This window comes from Oncorhynchus tshawytscha, linkage group LG01 (assembly GCF_018296145.1).
Source record: "Oncorhynchus tshawytscha isolate Ot180627B linkage group LG01, Otsh_v2.0, whole genome shotgun sequence".
Lineage (NCBI taxonomy): Eukaryota > Metazoa > Chordata > Actinopteri > Salmoniformes > Salmonidae > Oncorhynchus > Oncorhynchus tshawytscha.
In genome coordinates this window covers 22,351,336-22,371,965 of record NC_056429.1, presented here as the reverse complement: position 1 = coordinate 22,371,965, position 20,630 = coordinate 22,351,336, and the positions used below count along the sequence as shown (strand labels likewise).

Genomic DNA, 20,630 nt, shown 5'->3' with positions numbered 1-20,630 from the left:
TTCAGTCAGTCATGCTTCTAGCTATTTATTATTATTTAAGATCCTGTATCCTGCTGTGTCTGTTTCCTTGCCTGACGCTCCGACTCTGGCTCCTGTTCCACATCTCCTCACCCTGCTACCCTGTTCTGGATTCAACTCACCATCCCTCCCTTGGATTCCCCTCCGGACCTGTTTACCCTGTCCCAACCCAGCTCACTTCAGCCTCCACATCTGGTTTCCTACAACTCATCTGAGCTTCCCTGCATCTCCCCTTCATCTCTCCCTGTGTTACAATAAATATCTTGGTTCATTCATCCCTGTTTCCTGGTCTGAGCCTGCTCTTGGGTTCCCCTGTTCTGCTCCGCCTAAGTGTTGAGGCCCAACTGGTTAACAACACCTCGATTCAGAAAGCTCTCATCAGCACCTGAATCTATAAGAGCAGAGAGAGGAAAAGCCTGGCTCTGCCACACAAGTTTGGCCTCAAACATCAGGCTCTGGGGGAAGATGGGCCGGCAATTTGACTCCACAATATTTTCCCCATAAAGACAGAGCCTCCTCTTACTGGACGCAGGGAACAAGGGGAGACCAGGTGGCCAACCTGGCCACAGTATAGACAGCTCCTAGTATCGATACGCCACTGCCTCTCCTCTGGAAATAGACGGGTCCGGCCAAGCTGCATGGGTTCAGGCTTAGAACATGCATGGGGTTGGGATGCAGGAGATGAGCAAGGCACTGAAGCAGATGTTAAGGAACTTGCAACCCTACCTACCCTCTCCCTCCGACGCTCCCGGAGACAGTTGTCAATAAGGATAGTGAGAGAAATGAGTTCATCAAGATCATCAGGCTCCTCCCTGGACACCAACTCATCCTTGAGGGTCTCAGTGAGTGAGTTCCGGAATGCTCCTTGTTCCGGAGAGCCTCCTCATTCCAGCCGCTCTCTGCGATGAGGGTGCGGAACTCACATTCCATGTCAGCAACACTCTGGGAGCCTTGATAGATGGACAGACCTTCCTCATCTCCTCTGTGAATATGCTATAGGAGAAGCCAATGGGTAACTGTCTCTCCCACACAGTAGTGGCCCAGGAAAGCACTGCACCACAGAGGCAACCAATCAAAAATTAAATATTGGCTCGTTCACTAGCATAAGAGCTGGGCTGTTGCTCAAATACTATTGAACATCTACTAGAAAAGCTCTGCAAGCTTCGAGGTTACCATCGTAGCGCATCGTAGTGGAACAAATGGCTTCCGGGGTGGAGAGGAAGGACTTGGTACAGGTTGTGAGCTCTGAGCGATGGTTCGGCCCTGTAGGACAGACAAGCTCTGTGGAAACTCATTGATAGTTTCCAGAAGGGTTTTTTGGGATTGATCATGTTGATTGAGCAGGGTGCCTTGACCAATGAGAATTTGGTGGAGAGTATCCGAGTCTGCTGGGTTCATATCTTGGCCAGATTGTACTGTTAGGCAAAGCCAAACAGGGGAACCCAAGAACAGACTCAGACCAGGAAACAGGAATGAATTAACCAAAATATTTATTGTAACACAGGGAGAGATGAAGGGGAGATCCAGAGAAGCTCGGATGAGTTGTAGGAAACCAGATGTGGAGGCTGAGGTTGAAGTGAGCTGGGTTGGGACAGGGTAAACAGGTCCGGAGGAGAATCCAAGGGAGGGATGGTGAGTTGAATCCAGAACAGGGTAGCAGGGTAATGAGATGTGGAACAGGAGCCAGAGTGGCAAAACTGCAGTGAGAGGAGAAACAGGCACAGCAGGATACAGGATCTTAAATAATAATAAATAGCTAGAAGCATGACTGACTGGAGATTTGAAAGTGGAAGGACTGAGTATTTGTAGAGGTCTTGATTACGGAACGGGTTGCAGCTGGTGGGGAACTGCTCTGACGCACACCTGTATCCAACCACACAATCACACACAGAGAGAGAGGCAGAGGGAACTGGGGGAATGGCTGCAGGTCAAGGAGACACCGTATGTCCACTAGGGGGTGTGGCAGGAGAAGATGTGACGCACCCCCTCCTTATTTGAATAGAAAAAATAGCCATCAATTTTTACAACCATCTAAAAACAAGTGACCCCAAAACATTCCATCACACAGCCCTACAATGTCAAGAGATGAAACAAGAGAAGTCCCCTCAGCCAGCTGGTTCACTAACCCAAACCAACCCCATTGAGCCTCAGGACAGCACTCTGAAAATCTGGCCCAAACAAATCATGACAAGCAAAAATAAACATATCACCTATTGGAAAGACACCACAAAAAAAGCAAAGTAAACTTCAATGCTATTTGGCTCTAAACAGACAGTACACGGTGGCAGACTATCTGACCACTGTGACTGATAGAAAACTGAGGAAAACACTGACTAGGTGAAGACTCATGAGCATAGTCTGGCTGTAGAGACTGGTCGTCACAGGCAAACCTGGCTGCCCAGAGAGGACAGGCTGTGCTCACTCTGCTCCAAGGGTGATGTAGAGACAGAGCTGCATTTCCTATTACACTGTGACAAATACTCAGACCTAAGAGAATCTTTCTTTACCAAAATGATCATTCAGTACAAAGAATTTGTAGAATAAATAATCAAATATGTATCGGGTGAAAAGCCAAAATGTGCAAAGCCAAATATGTGTCCTGTGCAATGAAATGTCAATAATATTTTAAATTTAACATGTTTTGGCTTTCATACCATGTTATGTGGCTTCTCAGTCAGGTTGAGATTGGTCAACTACCATTGCTTTAATGTATTATTATTCTCATTAACATTGCTGTTATAGGTGTTGTTAATGGTAATCCCATTTCCACTACTACTATTATGATTGCTGTTGGTCCCACCATTTTTTGTTATATGTATACTTTGACAATGTAAGTCATTTAACCTGCCATGTCAATAAAGTCTGCTGAATTGAATTGAGAGAGAGCGAGAGATATGTCCATTACAATAGAGGAGCAGAAAGCGGCAGTTTTAAAGTCAGGGGCATGCTCTCTATGGAGCAGACACCCAAGGCCACAGAATGACACTGAGAAGGACATCCACAGAACAGAACAGAGGCTGCCAGAGTCTGTGAAGCTGAGCTGCTGGGAACTTCACACGTATCAGATCCATGTCTCCCAGGGCCGGGCTCTGATTTCTCTCTGTAGTAGCCCCGCTGTTCGCCAGATTTGCTGGAGCTCACAGTTAGATTAGAAACCATCTTGTGTCACCCCTGACAAATGGTGCAACAAAACAACATGTTTGGCTTTTGGGAGATCGCTCTCTTGTTCTTTTTTCAAACTTTTTTTTAAGCACCCACCCGACCCTCTCTTCCCCTTTGTTTCTCTCATTCCCTCACTCCCCAGGCATCTCCCTGAGCTGAAACATTGGAGCACTTGTTTGTTTAAACAGTATTTTTTTCAAGCAGGCAATGTTTGTGGGCAGCCTCACCAGGGGGTCCTGGAAGCAAAGCATGGGCAGCAACTGATCAATAGTTTTTCAGTCTCAGTGAGAGGGATGTTATGTGCCAAGTCACACAGACACAATCTGTATGTAAGAAACACAGACAAACCAAGTCCCTCTTTATCACATGCAAACAGAAACGAATGTGCATGTTTTACCTCCCTTAAACTATAACTTGCTCACTCTCTCTCATCCCTGTTTGACCTCTCCACCAGACCTCCCAGCCTATCTATCCTCCTCGGTGGGTCTATCTATGCCTACAGATTCCCCCTCTATAAAGTATGAATGAGTGAGAGGAATATTGAGTGGCTCTATCCAATTCTGCATTCTATTTGGCTCTGAGGAGGTTGCTGCAGAATGCCAAATGAAGAATATCTCTCTGCCTGTTACAGTGAGAAACCGCCCTCAGCCCCTTGAGCGGCTGTGCCCCCTCACTGTGTCCCCTCTCCTGTCCCCTCCACAGCAGACAGGGGTACCAATTCATTCACCTTTGCCAGCCTTGCCAGCTGATCATCAGGTACCATCCATAAATAACAACCCCCTGATGAGTCAGTCTGCACTTAACACCCGAGGATGAGCAGTCAATCAGGAGGGCAGTGAATCTACTGTCCTCTGCTGCAGCCTACTGCATGTTGAATAAAGTTATTTGAATATTTGAAATATTAATGTCAATGCGTCTGGAAGCCATAGAGAGCAGGTGCTCCTCTTCATTCTGTCCCTGCCTCGTATCTATATGCAGAGCAGTATGGTGCCTCTGGTTCAAGGGAGAGGTGCATTCTGGGATGGCTAAAGAGAGGGGCTTTGGAATGAGTCAGACATCAGGGGATCTGGCCATTGGAATAATGCACAGTAGTGAGACAAGGAGTTCCCTACCTATCTAGTGAATGATGCAAACAGTCACACAGGATGAAGAACACTAGGTTACTAGGCAAATGTATAGTTCAACTTTACAATAGTTTCTGCAACTGTTTCCAGCCATTGTGTAGACCCAGCGACACAATTTAAGAACACTTGCACCGCAAAGAATCACCCATCAATGTGAAGCCTGACTGATTCATTTAGAATTTGTCCTCTGCAGAATCTCTACTTTATAGTGGCCCTGTGATACAAAGTACCTGCTGTCATTGAACAAAGGAACTGCACAGAATGTAAGTCACCACATTTAGAGCCCAAGGTATCGCCCATGGTCTCTCCTGTATGATATATTCAGTCAGCCCAACCACGGTGGCCTTGACCCCTTTACATTATCCTCCTCCCCCTCTTTCTCTCTCTCCAATCGTGTGCTTTGAATAGATATGAGGTGTATTTAAGCTTGTAAATGAAGTAATCGGGTTTGAACATACCTGGCCAAGTAATAAGATCACTTAAAATAATTCCCCCTCCCCCAATCTGCACAGATAAAGAGGGGAGGAGGGAGATGCAAAAGAGTGAGGCTTCAAAATGGAATCAGAGACTGAATGGAAATAAATGATTGGATATCGAGAGTAAATGGAGCAAACAGACATTGTAGGAAAATAATCAAATAAATAGGGAAAGGGCGTAGGAGGAGATAGAATAAGACACAATAGATTATACCGTGACTTGCTGAGGCAGAGGGCAATAGCCTTTTGAAAAGCTGAGCTAATTTCCATGATTAATAATGCTGCTGAGCGCTGATTGTCAGATGTGGTTACTTGTGACAGGTGGTGGTTTCTTTTTACAGTATGATGTGGAGGTTTCAACAGAAAGCCGACAGTTGTCCCTACACATTCGATGGAGGGGACAAACTTGGAACAGACCAGTGTCTAGCTTTAGGTTGGCTGGGAAGCCCTAAGGCTGTGGTGGGGGGATTTTGGGTTAGATCTTGTATGGAGAGCAGTTGGAGACCTAGATGGTCAGTCGGACTTCACCACACCACATCTCCTCAGCAGGCAGTAGCTCTAATCTCCTCAGGTCATCCACACAGTGTTGACCTACCATCACATCTTTACTAACACTTCTGGGGCTGGTTTCAGAAGGCTTTTTCTAATGATAAATGAAACATACTTCAGGCACTCCAAGGCTTTTCCAATGTGTTGGACTACTCATAGTCCTTTATGATGGGCTCCTGAGTGGGGCAGGGGTCTAAGGCACTGCATCTCAATGGAAGAGGCATCACTGCAGACCCTGGTTTGATTCCAGGCTCTATCACAACCGGCCGTGATTGGGAGTCCCATAGGGTGGCGCACAAATGGTCCAGCATCATCCGGGTTAGGGTTTGGCCACGCTAGGCTGTCATTGTAAATAAGAATGTGTTCTTAACTGACTTCCCTAGTAAAATACATTTTAAAAAGATAAAAAGGAACTGTAGATTTTTCATTCGTGTGTATGCCTCAAAGCACTTGCATTTGACTATACACTGTCTTCAGAAAGAATACCACCCTTGACTTATTCCAAATTTTGCTGTGTTACAGCCTGAATTTAAAATTTATTTTTTCCTCACACATCTACACACAATACTCCATAATGACACAGTGAAACATGTTTTTAGAAATGTTTGCAAATTTATTGAAAATGAAATACAATCAATAGTGAAGCAGCTTTGGCATTGATTACAGTTGTAAGTCTATCTGGGTACTGTAAGTCTCTAAGAGCTTTCCACACCTGGATTGTGCAACATTTGCCAATTATACTTTTCAAAATTCTTCAAGCTCTGTGAAATTTTTTGTTGATCATTGCTAGACAACCATTTTATTTTGGCATATATTTTCAACTAGATTTAAGTCACAACTGTAATTTTGCCACTCAGGAACATTTACTGTCTTCTTGGTAAGTAACACCAGTGTAGATTTGGCCTTGTCTGATGGAAAGCAGACTGAACCAGGTTTTCCTCTATAATTTTACCTGTGCTTAGCTCCATTCCGTTTATTTTTTATCCTGAAAAACTCTTCCGTCCTTAATGATTAAAAGCATACCCATAACATGATGCAACCACCACTATGCTTCAAAATATGGAGAGTGGTATTCAGTAATGTTTTGTGTTGGATTTGCCCCTAACATAACACTTTGTATTCAGGGCAAAAAGTTACTTTTTCTTAACCCAGCCCCCATCCCCGCAGGAGGCCTTTTGCCTTTTGGTAGGCCGTCATCGTAAATAGGAATTTGTTCTTAACTGACTCGCCTAGTTAAATAAAGGTTAAATAAATTAATAAAATATTAATAAATCAATTTGCTACATTTTTTACAGTATTACTTTATTGCCTTATTGCAAACAGGATGCATGTTTTGGAATAGTTTTATTTTGTACAGGCTTTCTTCTTTTCACTCTGTCATTTAGGTTAGTTTTGTGGAGTAACTACAATGTTGTTGATCCATCCTCAGATTTCTCCTATCACAGCCATTAAACTATGTAACTGTTTTAAAGTCACCATTGGCCTCATGGTGAAATCCCTGACCTCTTACTTCCTCTCCGGCAACTGAGTTAGGAAGGAAACCTGTATCTTTGTAGAGACTGGGTGTATTTTCTGGTATATACCATCCGAATTGTAAATAATAACTTCACCATGCTCAAAGGGATATTCAATATCTGCTTTTTTTCTTATCCATCTACCATTAGAAATGTCTCAACTTCCTGACAAACAACTAAACATCAGAGACATACTTCATGGAGATAGATAAGGCTAAGTAAGGTATGATGCATGACTGAGCATATGGACTGAAAGAAGGATGCTCAGAACTCAACACACAGACATAACGGAAGAATTTTGCTGATAATACACTGCAGAGCAGAGCCAGGCCAAGACTCGCTTTTTACGCCAGCACCATGTCACACTAACCCAAAATAAACACCCGTAGAACATTTTACTCACAAATTATACACATGTTGCTGCAAGCTTACTCCAACATTAGAGGGGCTATGATCTACTGCAGATATAAATCATATCCTTTACTCTCATATACATCCCCTCTAATAGACATAGTGACACTTTAATTTCCATGATAAAAAATGTAATCACTATTGGATGACACATACCTTATGTGACCGTCAGTACAGTAATCAGATCCACTATTTAACTAAATGCTCACCTCAGAGGCCAAATGAAGTCAACCACTCCCCAGCCAAGGACTCCACTAGGTCATCTGAGAAACAGGCTCCACTCCATATTAGGTGGATGGGTTTAATATCTATATTATTGATCAGCCCATATAGCTGCAGATCGATCTTATCTGGTCTCCACACAGGCAGACTAGCAATCAGTGAGAGAAGATATGGGAGGCTAAAAGTGTGTGTGTGTGTGTGTGTGTGTGTGTGTGTGTGTGTGTGTGTGTGTGTGTGTGTGTGTGTGTGTGTCCTCCTATGACACGAAGAAGATAAACATGGTAATTTGTGAGCATAGTGTTGTGGGAGGAAAACATTCCATGCAGGTAGTTCACTGTAGATACTGCAGAGTAGAAAATCCAAACAGCTAAATCGGTCTGAACACAGTTTATGGAAAAACGTAATAACTTTATTAGCATGATAATAATAATAAAATTACTCTTTATAGAATAACCACAATTTAAAACCAGGATTTCAAAATAAAGTACAATCAGCTTCTGGCTCCCTCTGTGCTTCTGACTGGCAATAGACAAAACAACCTTTCAGTCCCTTGATGGAAAAAAATGATTACAATTATGAACTTTTCAAATATGATGCCTGCTGCTGGTCTAATCAGTTGTCACTCGGTACAGTTGTGATTGGCTAGCAGCCCACATACAGTAGCTATCCCCTGACAGTACTTATTGCCAGACGAAACAAAATGTCTGTTCCAGTGTCTGCCCTTACTTCATTTATCCTCACCACTGTTTCCACAGTGAGACAATGCCTTCAAATGTTCAGTAAAACAGTATGACACAGTAAGACAAAGCGCCAGTGTGATAGGGGTTATTGTAAGTGAGGAGAACTGAACTCACCTCTACAGACGTTGCCGTTGTCTGGCTCAAAGCCAGCCTTGCAGGTGCAGCTCCCGATGGGAACCATCCACTCCCCATCTCCATTGCAGTACAGCTTGATGGGAAAATCCACCTCCTCTGAGTTAGCGATGCACGTGCCTCTGGCAATGACCAAGGAGGTGCTCTCGGCGCCTGTCATGGTCTCGGGGAAGTTGGCAAAGTTCTGCACCACGCTGGGGCACTTCTTATGGAAGACACGTACGGACAGCAGAGACATGCAGGCCCCATAGTCCTGGAAGGCCAGGTAGAAACCATTATGAGACAGTGGGCCGAAGCTCCGCACCTCCGTGTTGACCTTCATCAATCGTCCACCGAAGTCCACCTGGGAGAAGCTCTCGTCAGCCGCAATGGTGTCCACCTTCAGGTAGGGGGCTTCCATCCAAAAGGCGGTTCCCTTGGTGGTGGCGATGACCGAGTCCGTCTCGTAGTAGTAGAGGTTGAAGGTCTCCTTACATGAGCCAGGGACACTGGGGATGGAGCTGCAATCACGGACAGTGAAACGCATTTCCACATAGACACGCTGAGCCCCTCGTCTGTCGATGTAGGTGGTAAGGAGCCAGTTGTTCTGGCTGGGCTCGAACACGTTACACACCTGGTAGGTCCTGATGGTGTTGAGGTTCTCGTCGTAACCACTCACCTCCTCCCACTGTGGAGAACACACACACACAACAAAACCAAGTTAGAGTAAGGCATCAATCAATCAACACAATCCACTCAGGCATAGCCAGGTAACCACAGACAAGTGGTCCAACTAAAATCAATCTTGGGCAGTTAGGACTGAGCAAGGCCTCACCACATTAGGACATTTGGTGCATTACAGACGTTGGATTATACGTGGTATTGAATTAGAGCCTGAGGGAAAGGATGGCCCATAGCCTCAAAATGAGCTGCCTAGTTAATGGAGTCAGCATTAAAGCAGTACACACACACATTAGGAGCCTGTGAGCCGGCCATAAAGCACTGATAAGACTTAAGCACAGCCAATGCTTTCCCTACACCATTAATTCACACATTAATTAATTCACACATTACCAGTTCTGTGACGGACCAGGAGCACTGCTACTGTGCATTAACACCACTGGTAAGTCCTTCATAATCATTACAGAAATGTGTGTGTGTGTTTGCACTGTGTATGTGGGTGTGTTGTGTGTGTTGTGTATATGTGCAATATGATGATCTACTAATGGTCCTAATAATGTTGAAACGCCCACTTCTCCACATGATGAGCTCCTTATTTCCTTGGACCAACGGATGGCCCACTCGATGGCCACAGCAACCCATAGTCTGGCAGATTAAGGAAGGCGTGGATACAGAAACACTAGTGGAGAGTACACTACACACCAACCCCCTGGGAGTTCTTGATTTCTCCAACAAACCAGGCCTTCTTCAGGGAGGAGAGATGGATATGACGGTGTGTGGATGTGTGATGCATAATGGTTGTGTGAAACGAGAGGTGACGTGGTGAGTTGTGACTATTGGGGAGAACTGGAGCGGTGCATTGTGGGAGACGCTGTTGAAATAGTGGCCAGGAGGAGCTGATCACAGAGAGCTGAGATGATTAATGAGTTTACAGAGAGCCCTGACACAAGTTAAACCTTCTATTTTTTCTCAGCGCCTCTCCTTCGCTCTGCGCCTCTTCGTTGGGCTGACCATTCATCAGAATTAGAGCGACTTGTCCCTTTCAACACCAATACAGCCAGGTACCAGCCACAGAGAGAGAGATGGAGGAGGGGTGCTCGATGCAGCCAGAGCCAAGCTAAGGAGACCATCCATGTCCGCACTATCCACAGATGACCTATTTTACACAACATATATTGCTGTGCCACAACTGTGCCATGCATCCACTGTTCCCTAACCAAGCAAACAATGACGGCTGCCTTAAGAATACAAAACAAGGGGCTTACTGTACTCTTGAACGTTGTAATAGTAGAATGCACAAGGTGCAATTTCAAAATTGGGTAGTGCATCATCAGTTCCTCTTGTCATGTCTGTCATTGAATACCTTAGAGAGCTATTTATTGACCTATCATAAATGTCCAGATCAACTAACCCATGTCGGCAAATGTTTTTTTTTATTCAGGTTTTTAGGCTCATAGATATTATTGTACTTCTTTAGTCACTCAAATATCACGAGTAAACATTAGACATAGCAAAACATATAGAATTGCAAGAAAATGTGCTTTAAAACCCACACTGCGTCTCACAAAGACACGTCAGTATGAACCAAAAGTCTTCTATTTAGACTCCAGACCAAAAGGACAAATTTCCACCGGTCTAATGTCCATTACTCGTGTTTATTGGCCCAAGTAAGTTTCTTCTTATTATTGGTATCCTTCAGTAGTGGTTTCTTTGCAGCAATTCGACCATTAAGGCCTGATTCATACAGTCACCTTTGAACAGTTGATGTTGAGAGGTGTCTGTGTCTTGAACTCTGTGAAGCATTTATTTGAGCTGCAATTTCTGAGGCTAGTAACTCCAATGAACTTATCCTCTGCAGCAGAGGTAACTCTGGGTCTTCCTTTCCTGTGGCGGTCCTCAGGAGAGCCAGTTTCATCATAGCGCTTGACGGTTTTTGCGACTGCACTTGAAGAAACTTCGAGCGTTTTTTAAATGTTCCATATTGACTGACCTTCATGTCTCAAAGTAATGATGAACGGCCATTTCTCTTTGCTTATTTGAGCTGTTCTTGCCATAATATGGACTTGGGGTTTTACCAAATAGGGCTATCTTCTATATACCCCCTCTACCGTATCATAACACAACTGATTGGCTCAAACGCATTAAGGAGAAAAGAAATTCCACAAATTCACTTTTTAGAAGGCACACCTGTTAATTGAAATGCATTCCAGGTGACTACCTCATTCAGCTGGTTGAGAGAATGACAAGAGTGAGCAAAGCTGTCATCAAGGCAAAGAGTGGCTATTTGAAGAATATCAAATATATTTTGATTTGTTTAACACTTGTTTGGTTACTGCATGATTCCATATGTGTTATTTCATAGTTTTGAGGTCTTCACTATTATTCAACAATATAGAAAATAGTGAAAATAAAGAAAACCTTGAATGAGTAGGTGTTCTAAAACTTTTGACCAGTAGTGTACATTTTTTTTTTTCAATGCTGATTTGAATGTCATTAAGAAAACAAAAGTAATCCTAGAATTAATCATCTAGTTTTTCGAAAGTATCTGTGATCTGATTAAAATATTTTTGCTGGTAATGTAACGGATTAGAGGTTTTTTGTAATCAATTTCCTACAGCGGTATTTTCCTACCCTGCTTATAGTATTCCGAGTGGTGATGTAAGGCTTGCTACCTTGGTTAGACCCATTGGATACACTTATGGGCCTATAGCATACAGATGATAATGGTGTCAGACTGAAGACATATTATGGTAACATTTATCCTACACTAATTCTAAGTGGATTTTCACCAATCTACAAGTGTAGACCTACAAAATTAATCTAAACACATTTGCACTAGGTAAACACATTTTGTAAATACATATGCAGCTAAATGAAGCTGTGACGATTTGCTCAATCTTTAACAAAAGTCCAAACAGAAAGCAGAGGTAGTGTTAATTGGGCTTCTAATAAAAACCTGTCATGTCCTTGTCGTGAGTGTCCCAGCAAACACAATCAGTGGAGATGATTAAATGAAGCTGTTTCCCCGTCACCTCTTAGCCAGGCAGGCAGGCAGCTAAAGAGAGTGAGGGGGTGGCTGGACGGATGGCTTTCTGAGAGAGAACAAAGCAGCCCTGGGAGCAGATGCAGTGTCTCACTCTCTGTGTACTGTATGTGTGTGTCCTCTCCTCTCTGTGCTACTCTCAGATAGATAGAGAAGAAGAAAGCACCCCATGGCACCTCATCGCCTCGGCCCCACCAGGTAAAAATAACAGAGTATTCAGCTGCACCTCATTGGTTCTGGTCCATAATGGAAATAATGGGGCGTCCTGCCGCACCTCAGTTGTAATGCACTTCCCTGGTCCCGCTGCTTTATTCACTTCTACAAATAAACCTGAGAGCCACACACACTCCTCTGGAGCTGGATGTACTATCCATATGTGTATATTTAGAGAGTAAATGCATATGAGAGGGAATCCTTTAAACAGTGGACAACATCCACTACATCAGATGCTCTACCCCCAACAACACCGTTTTGTTGTCGTCCTGGACAAACACTCCTAATTCGACTCATTGAGGGCCTGATGATTGACAAGTTGAATCATGTGTGTTGTCCAGGACTACAATAAAAATGTGTACTGTTGGGGGTACTTGTGGACCGGGGTTGGGAACCACTGTGCTATATGATATATATACAGCATACCGTACTATGGTATGGTACTGTAAAAGCTGTGTGTTTTCATAGTGAGTGAACATGGATGATCATACTGGACCATGTCTTTCCTCTTTCCCACTGTGTTCATCCACGTTCCAATAAAAGTGTCCTCCCTCTCTAACCTCCTCTCTGCTGTCCTCCACCTCTCTCAGGATTACTCTGTCTGTGTGACTGTGAGTGGAGGAGAAGGGGAAGAGAAGAGAGGCGTGATAATGAGGACCTTCAGCGGCAGGCAGACAGCACCACAGTCTGAATCAACAGGCTCACCTGCATCAACCCTAATTATTTAAAAAAATATATTTCACCTTTATTTAACCAGATAGGCTAGTTGAGAACAAGTTCTCATTTGCAACTGCGACCTGGCCAAGATAAAGCATAGCAGTGTGAACAGACAACACAGAGTTACACATGGAGTAAACAATCAACAAGAGAATAACACAGTAGAAAATAAGAGAGTCTATATACATTGTGTGCAAAAGGCATGAGGAGGTAGGCGAATAATTACAATTTTGCAGATTAACACTGGAGTGATAAATGATCAGATGGTCATGTACAGGTAGAGATATCGGTGTGCAAAAGAGCAGAAAATAAAATAAATAAAAACAGTATGGGGATGAGGTAGGTAAAAATGGGTGGGCTATTTACCGATAGACTATGTACAGCTGCAGCGATCGGTTAGCTGCTCAGATAGCAGATGTTTGAAGTTGGTGAGGGAGATAAAAGTCTCCAACTTCAGCGATTTTTGCAATTCGTCACAGGCAGCAGAGAACTGGAACAGAAGGCGGCCAAATGAGGTGTTGGCTTTAGGGATGGTCAGTGAGATGCACCTGCTGGAGCGCGTGCTACGGGTGGGTGTTGCCATCGTGACCAGTGAACTGAGATAAGGCGGAGCTTTACCTAGCATGGACTTGTAGATGACCTGGAGCCAGTGGGTCTGGCGACGAATATGTAGCGAGGGCCAGCCGACTAGAGCATACAGGTCGCAGTGGTGGGTGGTATAAGGTGCTTTAGTGACAAAACGGATGACACTGTGATAAACTGCATCCAGTTTGCTGAGTAGAGTGTTGGAAGCAATTTTGTAGATGACATCGCCGAAGTCGAGGATCGGTAGGATAGTCAGTTTTACTAGGGTAAGTTTGGCGGCGTGAGTGAAGGAGGCTTTGTTGCGGAATAGAAAGCCGACTCTAGATTTGATTTTCGATTGGAGATGTTTGATATGAGTCTGGAAGGAGAGTTTACAGTCTAGCCAGACACCTAGGTACTTATAGATGTCCACATATTCAAGATCGGAACCATCCAGGGTGGTGATGCTAGTCAGGCGTGCTGGTGCCATCAGCGAACGGTTGAAAAGCATGCATTTGGTTTTACTAGCGTTTCAGAGCAGTTGGAGGCCACGGAAGGAGTGTTGTATGGCATTGAAGCTCGTTTGGAGGTTAGATAGCACAGTGTCCAAGGACGGGCCGGAAGTATATAGAATGGTGTCGTCTGCGTAGAGGTGGATCAGGGAATCGCCCGCAGCAAGAGCAACATCATTGATATATACAGAGAAAAGAGTCGGCCCGAGAATTGAACCCTGTGGCACCCCCATAGAGACTGCCAGAGGACCGGACAGCATGCCCTCCGATTTGACACACTGAACTCTGTCTGCAAAGTAGTTGGTGAACCAGCCAAGGCAGTCATCAGAAAAACCGAGGCTACTGAGTCTGCCGATAAGAATATGGTGATTGACAGAGTCGAAAGCCTTGGCAAGGTCAATGAAGACGGCTGCACAGTACTGTCTTTTATCGATGGCGGTTATGATATCGTTTAGTACCTTGAGCGTGGCTGAGGTGCACCCGTGACCGGCTCGGAAACCAGATTGCACAGCGGAGAAGGTACGATGGGATTCGAGATGGTCAGTGACCTGTTTGTTGACTTGGCTTTCGAAGACCTTAGATAGGCAGGGCAGGATGGATATAGGTCTGTAACAGTTTGGGTCCAGGGTGTCTCCCCCTTTGAAGAGGGGGATGACTGCGGCAGCTTTCCAATCCTTGGGTATCTCCGACGATATGAAAAAGAGGTTGAAAAGGCTGGTAATAGGGGTTGCGACAATGGCGGCGGATAGTTTCAGAAATAGAGGGTCCAGATTGTCAAGCCCAGCTGATTTGTACGGGTCCAGGTTTTGCAGCTCTTTCAGAACATCTGCTATCTGGATTTGGGTAAAGGAGAACCTGGAGAGGCTTGGGCGAGTAGCTGCGGGGGGGCGGAGCTGTTGGCCGAGGTTGGAGTAGCCAGGCGGAAGACATGGCCAGCCGTTGAGAAATGCTTGTTGAAGTTTTCGATAATCATGGATTTATCGGTGGTGACCGTGTTACCTAGCCTCAGTGCAGTGGGCAGCTGGGAGGAGGTGCTCTTGTTCTCCATGGACTTCACAGTGTCCCAGAACTTTTTGGAGTTGGAGCTACAGGATGCAAATTTCTGCCTGAAGAAGCTGGCATTAGCTTTCCTGACTGACTGCGTGCATTGGTTCCTGACTTCCCTGAACAGTTGCATATCGCGGGGACTATTCGATGCTATTGCAGTCCGCCACAGGATGTTTTTGTGCTGGTCGAGGGCAGTCAGGTCTGGAGTAAACCAAGGGCTATATCTGTTCTTAGTTCTGCATTTTTTGAACGGAGCATGCTTATCTAAAATGGTGAGGAAGTTACTTTTAAAGAATGACCAGGCATCCTCAACTGACGGGATGAGGTCAATGTCCTTCCAGGATACCCGGGCCAGGTCGATTAGAAAGGCCTGCTCACAGAAGTGTTTTAGGGAGCGTTTGACAGTGATGAGGGGTGGTCGTTTGACTGCGGCTCCGTAGCGGATACAGGCAATGAGGCAGTGATCGCTGAGATCCTGGTTGAAGACAGCGGAGGTGTATTTGGAGGGCCAGTTGGTCAGGATGACGTCTATGAGGGTGCCCTTGTTTACAGATTTAGGGTTGTACCTGGTGGGTTCCTTGATGATTTGTGTGAGATTGAGGGCATCTAGCTTAGATTGTAGGACTGCCGGGGTGTTAAGCATATCCCAGTTTAGGTCACCTAACAGAACAAACTCTGAAGCTAGATCAATTCACAAATGGTGTCCAGGGCACAGCTGGGAGCTGAGGGGGGTCGGTAGCAGGCGGCAACAGTGAGAGACTTATTTCTGGAGAGAGTAATTTTTAAAATTAGTAGTTCGAACTGTTTGGGTATGGACCTGGAAAGTATGACATTACTTTGCAGGCTATCTCTGCAGTAGACTGCAACTCTTCCCCCTTTGGCAGTTCTATATTGACGGAAAATGTTATAGTTGGGTATGGAAATCTCAAAATTTTTGGTGGCCTTCCTGAGCCAGGATTCAGACACGGCAAGGACATCAGGGTTAGCAGAGTGTGCTAAAGCAGTGAGTAAAACAAACTTAGGGAGGAGGCTTCTGATGTTGACATGCATGAAACCAAGGCTTTTTCGATCACAGAAGTCAACAAATGAGGGTGCCTGGGGACATGCAGGGCCTGGGTTTACCTCCATATCACCCACGGAACAGAGGAGGAGTATTATGAGGGTGCGGCTAAAGGCTATCAAAACTGGTAGCCTAAAGCGTTGGGGACAGAGAATAAAAGGAGCAGATTTCTGGGCATGGTAGAATATATTCAGGGCATAATGCGCAGACAGGGGCATGGTGGGATGTGGGTACAGCGGAGGTAAGCCCAGGCACTGGGTGATGATAAGAGAGGTTGTATCTCTGGACATGCTGGTTGTAATGGGTGAGGTCACCGCATGTGTGGGAGGTGGGACAAAGGAGGTATCAAGGGTATGAAGAGTGGAACTAGGGGCTCCATTGTAAACTAAAACAATGATAACTAACCTGAACAACAGTATACAAGGCATATTGACATTTGAGAGAGACATACAGCGAGGCATACAGTAATCACAGGTGTTGAATTGGGAGAGCTAGCTAAAACAGTAGGTGAGACAACAACAGCTAATCAGCTAGCACAACAACAGCAGGTAAAATGGCGTTGACTAGGCAGGGAGGGTCGGATTAACTACACACAGAGCCTGAGTGCGGCTGGGGCCGACAGATAAAGCATAAACAAGCAGAATGGAGTACCGTGATTAATGGACAGTCCAGCATGCATCAGCTATGTAGCCAAGTGATCAGTGTCCAGGGGGCAGCGGTGGATGGGGCAGGGAAGCTAGACTGGCGAGTATTATCCAGGTTTTAAAAAACTGTCTGGCTGTGCAGAAGGTAAAAGCCGCTAGCAGTGGCTAACAATGACTAAATAGCTTGTAGCTAGTTAGCTGGTTAGCTTCTGGAGGTTCTTGAATGTGTTCTAAAAATAAAAAATAATAGCGATTCCGTATCACATTGGGTGAGGCAGGTTACCGGAAGGTATAATCGAATTAAAAATAGAAAAGAGATTGAAAGTAAATATGGGTCCAGTGAGTGGTTGGGACGCGGCGATTCAGAAAGTTAGCAGGCCTGTGCTAACAAGCTAACAGTTAGTAGGCCGGGGCTAAACAAGGTAGCAGTTAGCGGACCGGGGCTAAAGAAGCTAGCAGTTAGCAGGCCGAATTAGCAAGCAAGGAGATAGCAAGGGCTAGAAAGTTAGCCTTTGGGGGACGTCGCGATGGGGTGAGTCTGTTTATGCCTCTTCATGCGGTGACATCGATAGACCGGTCGTGGGTCCGGATATTGTAGCCCAGGAGTATGCTTCGGTGGTAGCACAGGAGCTCTGGCCGGGCTAGCTTCAAGCTAAGTGGATGGAAACGCTAGCCAGGAGTAATCATCCGGGGTTGCAGTTAGCTAGTTCTGTTTGCGGTGGGAATCCGGGGATAAAAAAATAATAGGTCCGTTATGCTCTGGTTAGAGTCGCGTTGTTCGAACTGGCGAGAGCTTTCCGAGCTAAAGGTTAGCTGATGACCGCTAGCAATGGTTTGCTGACTGATAGCTGGTAGTTAGCTGGCTAGCTTCAGTTGAGGGGTTCCGGATCCGAAGTAAATATAAATATAAATACTTTAGAAAAAAAGCAGATCCGCGCTACATTGGGTGAGGCGGGTTGCAGGAGAGTATTATACTTATTTTCCACCATAATTTAAATTCATAAAAAATCCTACAATGTGATTTTCTGGATTTTTTTTCTCATTTTGCCTGTCATAGTTGAAGTGTACCTATGATGAAAATTACAGGCCTCTCTCATCTTTTTAAGTGGGAGAACTTGCACAATTGGTGACTGGCTAAATACTTTTTTGCCCCACTGTACATTTGTGCTATACACACACATCATAAGTGCTGCTACCAGACTTATTATACATTGCCGCCCATCCTCTACTTCCCCAAAACACATGTGAATATTGAACTATAAATTGTGCCTTCCTGTATTATACTTATGCTTATTCTATTACTTTATGGTCGTATTGTTATATTTTATTATTCATTATTGTTGTTGCATTGTCGAGAAGGAACATACAAGTAAGAACATGTATACCATGCATATCCCGTAACTACGACTAATAAAACTTGAATCTTGAAACTTAGAATCTTGAATGGCTGCTTTAGACATACTGGGATGAGGTGGGTGTGATTGGATAGTGTGGACATACAGTGCATTCGAAAAGTAATCACACCCCTTGACTTTTTCCACGTTTTGTTATGTTACAGCCTTATTCTAAAATGAATTAAATAAAACACTTTCCTCATCAATATACACACAATACCCCATAATGACAAAGTGAAAACAGGTTTTTGGAAATGTACATAAGTATTCAGACCCTTTGCTATGAGACTTGAAATTGAGCTGCATCCTGGTTCCAATGATCATCCTTCAGATGTTTCCACAAGTTGGTTGGAGTCTAGCTGTGGTAAATTAAATTGATTGGACATGATTTGGAAAAGCACACACCTGTCTATACAGTATAAGGTCCCACAGTTGACATTGCATTTCAGAGCAAAAACCAAGCCATGAGGTTGAAGGAATTGCCCGTAGAGCTCCGAGACAGGATTGTATCAAGGCAAAAATCTAGGGAAGGGTACCAAAACATTTCTGCAGCATTGAAGGTCCCCAAGAACACAGTGGGCTCCATCACTCTTAAACGGAAGAAGTTTGGAACCACCAAGACTCTTTCTAGAGCTGGTCGACCGGACAGACTGAGAAATCAGGGGAGAAGGGCCTTGGTCAGGGAGGTGACCAAGAACCCGATGGTTCCAGAGTTCCTCTGTGGAGATGGGAGAACCTTCCAGAAGGACAACCATCTCTGCAGCACTCCACTAATCAGGCCTTTATGGTTGAGTTGCCAGATGGAAGCCAATCCTCATTAAAAAGGCACGACAGCCCGCCCAGAGTCTGCCAAAAGGCACCTAAAGACTCTCAGACCATGAGAAACAAGATTCTCTGGTCTGATGAAACCTAAATTGAACTCTTTGGCCTGAATGCCAAGCGTCACATCTGGAGGAAACCTGGCACCATCCCTACGATGAAGCATGGTGGTGGCAGAATCATGCCTTAGGGGATGTTTTTCAGCGGACAGGGACTGAAGACTAGTCAGGTTCGAGGGAAAGATGAACAGAGCAAAGTACAGAGAGATCCTTGGTGAAAACCTGCTCCAGAGTGCTCAGGACCTCAGACTGGGGTGAAGGTTCACCTTCCAACAGGACAACGACCCTAAGCACACAGCCAAGACAACGCAGGACTGGCTTCGTTACAAGCCTCTGAATATCCTTGTGTGGCCCGGCCAGAGCCCGGACTTGAACCCGATCAAACATCGCTGGAGAGACCTGAAAATTGCTGTGCAGTGACGCTCGCCATCCAACCTGACAGAGCTTGAGGGGATCTGCAGGGAAGAATGTGAGAAACTCCCCAAATACGTGTGCGAAGCTTGTAGCATCATACCCAGTAAGATTAAAGGCTGTAATCGCTGCCCAAGGTGCTTCAACAAAGTACTGAGTAAAGGGTGTGGATACTTATGTAATTTTTACATGTGTTCATAAATTTGCTAAAATACACACAAACATTTTTTTAATGCATTTTAGAATAAGGCTGTAATGAAACAAAATGTTTTTTAAAAAGTCAAAGGGTCTAAATACTTCCCGAATGCACTGTAGCTGGAAATGAATCTCTCCTTCAGTGAGAAAACAGTATGTTCCTCTTTCATCATGAATAAAAATAAAGATTGCTTCAAAAAGGAAAGATGGATGAAACACCACAAAGCTGTTTGAACACAGCATGGTTTTGGAACAGTTTGTTCCTACTCATACAGGCCTGTATAGCTTATAGCAGAGTTATATTGTGGGCTCAAAAACAGAAAATCAGGAGTTAAAATCAACTGGTCATAACAGAGTGCTCAATATGCTCTGGTCTTTACAGATCTGAAATACATCCTGTGTGTTTGCGTGTGTAAAAATGCATTGGTTTCTTTGTGTGTGTGTCTGTGTAAAGAACAGTAATTTCTGGTGGGAGGGGTTTCAATTAGAAAATGTTTATGAGTCAAGAGGGCATGGCTTGAGTCAAGTGGGCATGGCTTGCTATATAAAGCAGGCAGACAGGCATCGAGGCATTCTGTTAGAATCGGCAAAACGAGTGACCTAAGCAGTCGGTGCCAGGTGCACCGGTTCCAGGATCTCAGAAAAAGGTCTGTTTACTGGGCTTTTTATGCATGACAGTGTCTAGGGTTTACAAGAATTGGGCGACAAACAAAAAACATCCAGGTCAGTGGCAGTCCCGTGGGCGAAAACAGCTTGTCGAAGGAGAATGGCGGTGCAAGCTAGCAGGCGGGCTACAAACAGGCAAATACAACAGTGGTGTGCAGAACACCATCTCAAAACGCACAACTCGTAAGTCCTTCTCACAAATGGGCTACTGCAGCAAACGAACACACCAGCTTCCACTCCTATCAGCTAAAAACAAGAAGAAGTGGTTCCAGTGTGCA

General features: G+C 44.7%; 1 protein-coding gene across 1 annotated transcript in view; it reads right to left on the bottom strand.

Annotated features, from left to right (window-relative positions):
- The window catches only part of LOC112260259 (ephrin type-B receptor 1), a 169,386-nt gene that overhangs the window by 97,962 nt on the left and 50,794 nt on the right, over positions 1–20,630 (bottom strand). The window contains exon 3 of the mRNA XM_042312152.1: positions 8,331–9,015. Within this exon, the coding sequence (XP_042168086.1) occupies positions 8,331–9,015 (685 nt within the window). The remainder of the gene's footprint in view (positions 1–8,330; positions 9,016–20,630) is intronic.